The sequence below is a fragment of the Anolis carolinensis genome, chromosome 5 (genome assembly GCF_035594765.1).
Source record: "Anolis carolinensis isolate JA03-04 chromosome 5, rAnoCar3.1.pri, whole genome shotgun sequence".
Classification (NCBI taxonomy): Eukaryota; Metazoa; Chordata; class Lepidosauria; order Squamata; family Dactyloidae; genus Anolis; species Anolis carolinensis.
Window position 1 is genome coordinate 189140488 of NC_085845.1, and position 11899 is coordinate 189152386.

Below are 11899 nucleotides of genomic sequence, written 5' to 3' on the forward strand. Positions count from 1 at the left end.
TCTTTATTTTTAGGATCGTTTCCATTCACAGACACACAGAGAAATATAATGACCAAGATTACATCATGTGTATAGAGCATAAATTTATGCTCAAACTTAAAATCATACTTCTTATCATAGTTTTACATTTCAAACAAAAAATATGCACTCACATATTTACATGGGGCTGTTCCTGATGTTCTAGTGATCAAAATTGAAGGCTCTGATAAATCTAACAATGTCCAATTGCACGACTAGAATTCTGGTTGTTAGTCACATCCAGAATACGCCCAGTCAGCCCAACTGTTGGATGGTCAGTCAACATTTAGTTAAATCGAACACCTCTACCATAGTTAGGTCTAACAATATGATTTAAGTTCATGTGAAGTTGTTGTACTTCTGCAACTCTGCTTATCCAGCTGTCAACTGAATATGTGTGTTGTACAATGGCCAAAAAAGTCCAGGTGCAGTGTAAGGCAACTTGCACATGTGTGTGACACTGAAAAGGATTCTAGCCAATAGGTTGGATCCAGGCATAATCATACTTATAGTAACAGGGCTTAAGTTAGTTGTGGCCAGTTTAGGTCCAGGCTTAAAGGCTTTTCTGCATCATGCTCAGGCATGTTCTGCTAAGCCAGGACAATAGTTCCTACATTTTTATTTATTGCTTTGCAGCCGCCCAGGCTTAAAAGATTCTGAAGAAAGCAAACCGGTGTCCCACCCGGAAGCTGGCAAGCGGGTGGATGAGCTTCGCCGTCGCCGAGGAGAAAACGAGAATGAAGAGTTTGAGAAGATGAAACAGAAACAGCAGGAAGCAGCTGTGGAGCTGGAGGAGCTCAAGAAAAAGCGTGAAGAGCGCCGGAAGATTCTGGAAGAAGAAGAGCAGAAACGGAAGAAAGACGAGGCAGAGCGAAAATCCCGGGAGGAGGTAACAGAATGTAAAAGTAGTGCCTGAATGCTTTCAGAACAGAAAATGTCAGAACGAATTTAGTGATGCAAAGTAAGCTTAGAGATCTACTTCAAACGGAATCGGGTCACTGCTCTGTTTACCTTAGTATTGTGAATTTTGACTACTGTAGAACAAGGAAACAATTCATTATAATTAATTTGGTACTTTAATTCATTAAACATTTGAGCAATACATTTAGGATACATAATTTTGAATGCGTAAATGTTTTTGCCATTTCTCGTATCATTCATTCATTTTGAGTATTTTTTTTCTGCTGTTCTGAGTGACATTTTGAAATGTAACAAGTTTCAAGTTTAGTGAGTCCACGATTAAGTATTAAACCATTCATGATGCTAAAGTTGCCAAACTCTGTGGCTCTCCAAGTTATCTCCTATGCCTACTTGGTGAACCTAAGTATTGAACAGGTAGCTGAGACGCTTTGAATTCTGACTCTTGACAGGAAGAGAAGAGGCGGCTGAAGGAAGAAATTGAGAGGAGAAGGGCAGAAGCTGCGGAGAAGCGCCAGAAGATGCCAGAGGAAGCACAGACTGATGAAAAGAAGCCATTTAAATGTTTCACCCCTAAGGGATCTTCTCTCAAGGTAATGCTCCTTTGAGATTAGCTGGTACAAGATCATGAAAGGGTTCTTAATCTGATTCCAGGTGGCCATATTGTTTTAATAAGGTTGCCCAGGTTTGCCGCAGAGCAGTCCAGCACAGTTTCCGCCCACTTGCCATGCCAGCTCGGGGGGGAGGGGGGGTTGGGACGGGACACAGAAGGCCTAAGAAGCTCACCTCAAGTGTCATAAAAGGTGCGTCTTTTGTGAGATCTCATTATACTTGCAAAATCTTATGGAAACTGAAAACTTCATGGAAATATTGTGATGGAGGACAAGCTATCATGGGATTTAAAAAATCACAGTCATACCAGAGAACACATGAGAGCAATACCACACTAGCCACAGAGGGAAATCCATCATGTGACATTTAGTAAGGGCCTTTAGTACAGGCCTGCTCAACAGTTGGTTTCTTCAGAGGGTAGTTGGTGCTTGCTTTCAAGAGTTCAAGAGATAAGGAATTTGGGGCATCTCGTATGACTCCAGTATGGAACCTGAATCCAAGTTACCAAATATGGGAGAGAATACTGAGAGAAACTATGTCTTAATGAAAATATGGTGGAAAAGCAAATCCTCGTTTCATTTTTCAAGTTAAAATTTAATTTACTTCTACTATGATTGATTATTACTATTGTTAAAATTTCTAAGGGCTGTACAAAAGTTGTAAAACAGTAGAACTTGCCTGCAGACATTTTGCAACATTGCATCTATGACTGGTTTTTGTATGTCATGCTCGCTACACATCTGAATATATGCTTTAATGGTGATGTCTTTTATTCTTGGGTGACTGCTTGTCCCTCCATTAATACATTTGTTACATTTTTGTGTGTTTGTGTTCCATTTTTCACAACTGTATGCTAATCAAGACATGCTGTTGTTATTGTTGTTTCTGGCATACCTACAAATACAAAAAGTAAAAGACTATGTCTTGTCTACTGAATTTATGATAATACAGTAGAGTCTCACTTATCCAAGACTCGCTTATCCAAGGTTCTGGATTATCCAATGCATTTTTGTAGTCAATGTTTTCAATATATCGTGATATTTTGGTGCTAAATTCGTAAATACAGTAATTACAACATAACATTATTGTGTATTGAACTACTTTTTCTGTCAAATTTGTTGTATAACATGATGTTTTGGTGCTTAATTTGTAAAATCATAACCTAATTTCATGTTTTCCTTAATCCTTCCTTATTATCCAAGATATTCACTTATCCAAGGTTCTGCCGGCCCATTTATGCTAGGATAAGTGAGACTCTACTGTAGATGTAAAGACATACAAGCCTCATAAAGAGACTGAATGGCATGGAAATGTATATTTCTAATCAGAGGTTGAAAAGGTTGCTGAATGGCAGCAGTATAGCCATTGACTTTATTGGTTGGAGGATTCTGAGGGCTGTAGACCATAAAAGTGCCAATACTAATAGTCAATACCCTGCTTTAAGTAGCTAGTTTAAAGCTTGCAAGGAATAAGGATGAGAGCATGTGCTCTGCGTACAGAAGGCTCCAAATACTTTCTAATATTTCTATTCAGAACAGGTAGCAAATGATGTAAAAGACATCTGGCTGAAACTATGGATAATTGCTGCCAGTGAGTGGACAGTAATAGGTTATATCAACGGTGAAAACGTGGCCTTGCTAGCCTTCCTAGTGATCAGGGATGCCAGGAGTTGTAATCCAGCTGTTTCTGGAGGGCCTGCAAGTTCCTGCCCCTGAGCTAGATGGAGAGATAGAGTGACATGGCAGAGGATTTGTTCCAACAATAACTCCCTAGATTCAGTCTTGAGGGAGAGCTGTGTAAACCCACCTCACCACCCATTTAAAGAGTTTATGAAGGGCAGCAGTAGAACACTAGAGTTTATGAATGTAGTAATTTATGGATTTCCTTGCCAGTGCATGAAAACTCCTGCCCTGCCTTGTTTAGTTCTTCTTTCTCACAGCCAAATCTACATCTGGAATTGACTTTTGGTTTCCTTAGAAATTTGTGGGTGGAAGTCAGGTGCTCCACTATTTTGTTTTCCAGCTTTTCAGTGCTTACAATTTCTAAAAGCAGATTCCTTCCCATTGCATGGGCCATATATTGCTTGCAGTCAAAATAAGGTTCACCATATGTTGCATGGAACCATTTACACTATAGCTGCTTTGTCATTTTTTAATAGTCTGCACCCTATCATTTTACACTGAGTGAGACATAAAATTCAGAGAAAGGGTATGGTAAGTACAGTGCATGTTTGGAGTAGCACTTCCTAATTTAGGAAGTTTAAAACAGTTTCGGCTATTGGCGTTAACCACCCTCCTCTCTATCTTGTTTTACAGATCTATTTTGTAATTCTGTTTACCGTATGTGCCTTAATATTTTTAGTTGTGAGTGTGCTGTTGCTTGTTTTGTGTGGTGACATCTGTTTCTAAGTATTATGCATGATTTCTTACTCCTGGGTTTGATCAGTTCCTTTAAAGGCCCCTTCTCTCTACTGGGTTGCACAGGCAGTCCAATGTGCCCCCACCCCCAAAAGAGGGGGGGGGTTATATTCAATTGAGTTATTAGATTTCTTTTATTCTGCTCCTCTGATAACAAATTACTGTATATACTCGAGTATAAGCCTAGTTTTTCAGCCCTTTTTTTAAGACTGAAAAAGCCCCCCTCGGCTTATACTCGGGTGAGGGTCCTGGTTGGCTTATATTTGGGTCAGCTTATACTCGAGAATATTTGTTACATTTATTATTTTTCTCTATTATTATTGGTATTATTACATTTATTATTTTTCTCTATTATTGTTGCTACTATTACATTTATTTTACTCTAGTTTTATTATTATTAATACATTTATTATTTCACTGTGATCTTATTATTATTATTGCATTTATTATTTTACTCTGTTTATTATTACATGTATTATTTTCCTGTATTTATTATTAATATTACATGTATTATTTTACTCTATTATTATTAAAAAGATACATAAGCACATTTACCTTGAAGAAGATGAGAATAATGATTTGATCAGAGTTGGACAGTCTTATCTTAAATTTGAGCTTTATGTAAATATTCAAAAACATTTAACCTACTGATGCCTCAATTAATGTAATTTTATTGGTATCTATTTTTATTTCTGAAATTTACCACCCTCAGCTTATACTGGAGTCAATGTTTTCACAGTTTTTTTGTGGTAAAATAAGGTGCCTCGGCTTATATTCAGGTCGGCTTATAGTCAAGTATATACGGTAAATCTAAAACAATAATAAATACAATTAAAAACCTGCACAAAGAAAATCTAACTTCCTAGCAGGAGAAAGAAATAAAAATGTACATTATATAAAATTCACCAGCTGAAAGTACCTGGTCTTTGTTTAGTGCTGAAAAGGTAAGCCTTCTTGGGAAGAACATCCCAAATTTGTGGTGCCATGACTGAAAAGACTCCTTCATATGGACCTCTGCCTTCCCAAATTTTGGCTATACCTCTGTGTCAATTCTCCACAGAGGTATATCCTGGGATTGAGCTTTATATTAGGCAGGTTATTGTGTAGAGACCTCTTTTGGTTTGCTCTGATAATGTGTATAGCAGAAGGTTGAGGACAGTTCAAAATGGTGCTGTTGTTTCTGCTTTGGCACTATAGTTTGGTGGGGCACTAGAGTTCTTCAGCAGAAAATTTGAAATGTCTCCTTCAACTACAGATTCAAGGATTTACAAGATTACCAGAAAAGAAATTCCACCTAAGCCTTAGAAGAACTTGTGTTACTGTAAGAACCATTCAGTGATGGAATAGACAGTCTTTGAAGTTGGTGGTGGACTCACCTTGTTTGGAGGTCTTGAAAGGTTAGGTGGGCATCTTTCAGGAGTGCCATAGTTGTGAACTGCTGTATTGCGGGGGGTTCAATTAGCTCATTCCAACTCTGAAAGTCTTTGCTTCTGTTTCCATAGCATGGAGCTATGGCAGTGGCAATGAAGGTGTTGTCAAAATGTACTGTGAAAGAGACCACATTTGAAAGATGTATTGTTCTAGGTGAGACAAACACAGTTGGGAAGCGAGGCTGTGTAGACACTGTGTGAAGTTTGAAAGTGAGCATTCCAATAACAGGTTGTTTCCGTTAGCTTAAACAATGTGATTGCGATGAGACAACAGACTGATGTGATAAAGTCCTGAATCATTTCTCCCTTCCCCTTTCTCTCGGTTGAAAGAAGTAGGAACATTCCTTCCCAGGCTTGATAGCTGTGGGGCATGTGTGGTTTTTGGATGGATCATTCGTAACTACCGTAGGTTATTCATTTGCAACTGTGATTGTAAATTCCAGACATCATTTCCAGTGGGTGTCAGTTTTCAAGTCTTCTCCATCTCAGTTCTGTATTGACCTCTATTGGTTCTTTCAAAATGCCTTTACATGTATACTTTAAAAACATACTTGCTGTCAACAAGTTTTATGCTTTTTAAAATTTAAAAACTGCATCAGGACATACAGGGATTGTACAACTGGATGTACTGAAGATACCCAGTTACCACATTAGCTTGGGAGATGCCAACTGGATTAGTAGATGAATTTGCAAAGAGTCAATTTTTCAAGTAAAGAGATGGCAAAACGAAGATCCTCTGTCTTGCTGATTTGTCATTGGCTCGCATTGTAGGAAGTGTAAGAAGAAATAGGAATGTAAATCATTGGCTACAACTCTGGTGCTTAGTTGCAGCTAGAGTAGATCCAATGGTGAATTGACACAGAGATATATCAAAGTCATTTGATAGAACTATTGTAATAGAGACTATAAATGGGATTTAGTAAATCATGTGTAGGGTTTGTGTGCGTACATTCTTTCATTGGCTATAGATTTCCAATGCATGCACACAGATTCAAATGAGTCAATCTACACACTGGTGCAGCCATTGGTTTGCATGTCTTATCTTTCCTGGAATTACAGTACCATCTATGTTGAAATAGTTGCATTTTAAAATGTCTCTTAAGGGTTTTAAAAGAGCGAGGGAATTGAATGACTTGTGTTAAGTAGAACTCTGTCTGTTTTGGTTTCTGCTATGTCTGAATTTTGACCATTTAGGTATATTTTAATTTTAAAATGAAATTTTCATCTATCTCTTGGAACTGTGCTGCCATCTTGCGGCTATAAGCAGAAATAAAGAATTTCTGCCAAAATGCTGACCCTACTAGGCTGTAAAGTATTTGGCCATATTTTTGAAGTTATCTGATTTTATTCCAAGACTGGTTCCATATTTGTGCCATCATATTTGCATAGCTTTCTGGGACCCTGATCCAAATTAGCAGCTTGATGGTTTACAGATGGACCAGTTTATGGACTGGATTTTGGGAATTATGCCACTGAATAATTCTAAATCATGAAGCAATATTTGGTTTTGGAAGAAGCCTAAGGACCCCCCACCCCCACCCCTCTATTTGGGACTAACAATTTTGATGAATTATAGAGCAAATCAAGCCTAAACCTTGCAAAATGATTAAACTCGTACTTTGGATATGAGATGTGAATGGCATGACTTGTTAGCAAATACAATAATGCTGAGCAAAATGGAAGGCGAGAAGGAAAAAAAAGGATGACTGCATTACAGATGGATAGACATAATCAAGAAAGCCTCTGCTTTGGTTTGCAAAATCTGAAAAAGATAATTAATAGTCAAAGCTCTTTAACTTCTCTCATTCGTAGAGTCATCATAAATTGAAGATGATTTGATGACAACTAACAACAAATTTACATTTTAATTTGCTTCTCTGGGATGATTGGAGGACAGTATAAACATAATAATAAGTAAATCAAGTTTTAGATTGGCATTCTCCAAATTCTTTTTGTTTCAAAGGGGCCTTGAAGGGAACAAGATCTTTCCAGATAGTTCATTGAGTAAGTCAGGATGTGTGCCGTGGGTCTTCATAGTACCTCTGTTTGATGTGAACTTGATGTTACTGAAAGTGTGTATCTGCTGACAAAAACAGTAGCAGTCTTTTTTCTTTTTCTTTTGAGCAACATGTCCTTGTAAGGTGATTACAGTGAATTGAAATGGCAGGATGGGGAAACTCATTGCGATGGCATCTTGTGACCACTTTGGTGTCAGTGAATATTACCAGAGGACGAGACATAGGGCTGCCATTTTCATTGTCACCTCATAGCGATTCACAACATTAGATCAATGCAGTTTAAAATGTAAAAAATAGAATGAAACCTACAATTATTTTTTTAAAGTCAGGTAAAATCACTGTAAACAAGTAAAATCCCTTAAAACAATTAAAACACTCTACAGCAGCCCTGGCTCATTCTTGAAAATTTTGTTTTTAACCAAATGTGAAACTTCTCAATAGATTGGAACTATTTCCTTTTTGTGTTTTGGCATTGTATGTTGTGCATTATACTGTTGTTTCAGTTATTGCATCTTTACAGACCATTGACCTTTCTATTGAACTCTATTGCTTTTGCAGGCTGATTCTTTTCTCATTTCTTTTGCCCCTACCCCCTTTTCCCCCTTCCAGATAGAAGAACGTGCCGAATTCTTGAACAAATCTGCCCAGAAAAGGTAAAACAACATTACAGTGTGAGCACAAGTAGTGTAAATATTCAGGTCAAATGCAGTTGTTAGTCACAACTAGGATAGATTCGTTGAATCAACTGATGGTTAGTCAATCTTTATAAATTTGATTAATTCATTGTGTCTACTGTAGTGGGGACTAGCAGTTGGATTTAGGCCTCAATGTCCAACAGAAGGAACTAACAAGTCTCTGTCATTCCAATTTTTTAATTTTTTTTACATAGTGGCTTGAAACCCACTCATACATCCCCTGTCGTGTCCAAGATAGATAGCAGGCTGGAACAATACACCAGTGCAATTGAGGTGAGTTTGTTTCCCAGGTTCTTCTAGTTGGCTACTACAAACAAGAAACTCCGGAACTGGTCTTGAGAGTTCTAACCCAATTGACTTTAAACTTGGATTCAGCTGTAATATAGAACAATAGATTTTAAAACATCTGAACTGTGCTATCGTATACATTCATGTATACATCGACCTCATGCAGAAGTCGAGAGCAGATTTTGGGGGCAAAATTATGACTTTTGATATATCCCATGGATACGTCAAGGGCCATTCATTGGAAAGGGGGAAAGCACCAATGCCACTTAAGGGGGCCAGCTGCCATTGCAGGAATATGGGGTGCCTGGGGGCCTTCAGTTCCCAGCAGCCCCAACTGGCAAGAATAATGATCAGAGATTACGGGGGTTGGAGTCCAATCTAGAGGGCTACCAGATTCCAATTCCAGATCTATTACATCCTCCACCCACCCTGGGCAGTAAGTGTTTAGGTTGATGAGATGAGATTCCTTCATAGAGTTATGCTCCAGGTCATGGCCCAGTAGGCCTACCAAAATGCTAGAATGTGTGTCAGGGATATTGGAACAAGGGGAAAGGACAGAAAGAATATAAGTGGAAAGGCACATTGCTCAATTTTGTGAAATTTCCTGGACAATCACTCAGTTCTAAAATAATGAACACCAAAGCAACTGTACTTAAGTTGGCCTTCTTGCTGTTTTCCCACAGGGAAACAAAGCTACAAAGGCTGTCAAGCCTGGTGCTTCTGATCTCCCAGTTACTGCAGAAGGAGTCCGTAACATCAAGAGCATGTGGGAAAAAGGCAATGTGTTCTCATCACCCTCTGGCACAGGAACACCCAATAAGGTACTTTTGTCATGCCACCCTCCTGGCTTTCCAGGGGCCTCACCCTCATAACGCCAAAACCAAGGTCTTGGGGTTGAAATGCAGTGGAACCATGTATGATTTCTTTGGCCGTAATCCTCTTGGTTAGTCCTAGTATTGACCCATTGAACCAAATATTAAAAGGTGAGTTAAAAGAGAAGTAAATCTGTTTGACTCAAAGTCTAGACTAAATTCGACTATTGTTAGTCTAGATTAACATTAAAATGGAGGCCTCTGAACAAGCATGAGGCCTCTATGGTTTAACCTTGCATTCCAGTACTTTTGAGAGGATAGATAGAACAGGATTTAAATATTAAGTTGTTTCATCTTGACATGCAAAATGAGTAATGCCAACTATTTTCTCTCTAGTGGCAAGAAAACAAGGTTTTGAGTCTGCTTTTGCTGATTTTTCACATCAGGATTTATGTACAATTGTATGTACAATTTTTGTATGTGCAAAAGTCCTTTCATTTTTTGCTGAACTCAACATTTTCCCTCTGAAGGCAGTGTATGTTGTGCAAAGAATATGTTCTGTATACACAGAAAATTATTTGTACAATATGTGTAGTGTTTGTATCATTTCACAATGTTTTGAGAAAATTGTTCACAAAAACGGAGAAAATTCTTGTGTAAATTGACTGTTTTCTTGGTGTAGGCTTTCAATGTATTGAGAATACAGTGTATTAAATCTTCTGTGAATGCAAAATGTGCAATTATTGCATTCTTTAGATCATAAAAGGAGATACAGCTCAAAATTTGTGAAACAAAAGCAAAGGTGCTATAGTTTTGGCTGACTCCTCCTCAATCACCTTTAACACTCACGTTGTAAAACAAATGTTCTTCAGGAAACAGCTGGACTAAAGGTTGGCGTCTCTAGTCGCATCAACGAGTGGTTAACCAAGACACCAGAGAACAACAAATCTGCTCCCAGACCATCAGTGAGTATTTGGGTCCGTTTCCTCTGATTATCAAATAGTTCCAGAAGAAAACATGGATGAGATTTCAAAAGGCATTTTGAGAAAACATTTGCACGGAGCCCACCTTGGTTTGACAGTAGCTCCCCCTCCACTGCTATCACTACTTGCCATTATAGGTTCGTTCTTTTTACAATCCTCAATATCCCTCCTATTGACTGGAGCCAATGGAAATTATACTCTAAAACATTATGGGAGGGAACTAGTGAGAGGGGATTGTCCAAAAGCACTAGCTGACCATTGTTGGGAACAGACTCCTGGACTGATAGACATTACCAAGCTGAACCTACCACCCTGGTACAAAACCATACATGTATTCATACAAAATATTTTGCTAAATGGCTCAAGCCACTATGGATATGAATTAAGTCTTTGGTATGTAAGGAATGCAGATCTTGGCTAGTTCCTTTTTCCTATTACATTCTTCTTGCTTCTGTTTTTCTGCATCAAACAGGACTTAAGACCTGGAGATGTGTCCAGCAAACGCAACCTCTGGGAGAAACAATCGATTGAAAAGGTCACTTCTCCCACAAAGGTAATGATCACATAGGTCCACTTTCAATGAACTTTTAGTGTGATTTAGCTCTGTTATGTTTATTCAAGTGTCCTGGGATTTGATATTATACTAACTTGTGTATAATTTTCATTCTTTATGATACAGGAAACAGCAGCAGGGAAAAAGTCAGAGACCAATGGTAAGTGAAACGAATTTGATGTTCTGGATAAAGGCAATAGTCACTATCTTAAAGAGGTGGCATAAACAAAGTGTATTCTTGGCATGGGATAGAGTTCATAATTTCAGAATAATTTTCATGTAAGTTCAATATCTTACCCTAGACTGAGAGCCTCCTCTAATATGTGTGCTTGCCTTCAAGTCACCTGTTGACTCATGGGGACCTCATGGATTTCCTTGCTTTTTTTTTAGACAAGAAATACTCAGAGGTGGTTTTGCCAGTTCCTTTTTCTGAAATATATCCCACAGCATCTGGTATTGCATCTCCTAACCCTGCTTAGCTTCCAAGATCAAATGAGTTCTGGTGTCTTCAGGGTATTTAGGTCCCATCTCTCCATTGTACTATGCTGCACAACGACTCGGAAACAGCTGTTAGTGTAAAGGTTGGCAGCCAGATTACTAACCAGGCCAAGCTTTAGGGGGCATACCATGCTTCTCCTAAAGCAGCTCCACTGGCTCCCGACGGGTTTCCAGGTCCAATTCGAAGTGCAGGTGATTACCAATAAAGCCCTATACCCTTCAGGTCCAACCTATCTTTGAGACCGCATGTCCTTCTATGAACCGGCATGGGCATTGAGATCTGCTGGGAAGGCTCTTATCTCGGTCCCACCACCGATTCAAATAGGGTTGGTGGGGACAAAAGAGTGGGCTTTCTCGGTGGTGGTGCCCTAGCTCTGGAATGCCCTTCCTAAAGATCAGGCCAGCCCCCTTGCTTCAAGCCTTCCATTCTAGTTTAAAAACATGGCTTTTTAAACAAACCTTTGACCTTGGGTAGGTTTTTTAGGATTAGTCCGAGGACTTACTGTTGCCGTCACGTCAGTACTGGGATGTATCAATTGGAAACAACTGGATTTTATCCGCAGCTTTGATTGCATTTTATGAATTTTAATGTTTTACATTGTAATTATGTATGTGCATGATTGTAATTTCATGGTTTTATCATTTTAGATTTATGTA

At 38.6% G+C, this 11899-nt stretch overlaps 1 protein-coding gene across 11 annotated transcripts in view; it reads left to right on the forward strand.

Annotated features, from left to right (window-relative positions):
* The window catches only part of cald1 (caldesmon 1), a 173356-nt gene that overhangs the window by 158172 nt on the left and 3285 nt on the right, over positions 1-11899 (forward strand). For all 11 annotated transcript variants that reach the window (XM_008110500.3, XM_062983123.1, XM_062983122.1 and 8 more), the window contains 8 exons: positions 655-907; positions 1389-1529; positions 8023-8066; positions 8303-8381; positions 9080-9217; positions 10081-10173; positions 10664-10744; positions 10871-10904. In XM_008110500.3, the coding sequence (XP_008108707.2) occupies positions 655-907; positions 1389-1529; positions 8023-8066; positions 8303-8381; positions 9080-9217; positions 10081-10173; positions 10664-10744; positions 10871-10904 (863 nt within the window). The remainder of the gene's footprint in view (positions 1-654; positions 908-1388; positions 1530-8022; positions 8067-8302; positions 8382-9079; positions 9218-10080; positions 10174-10663; positions 10745-10870; positions 10905-11899) is intronic.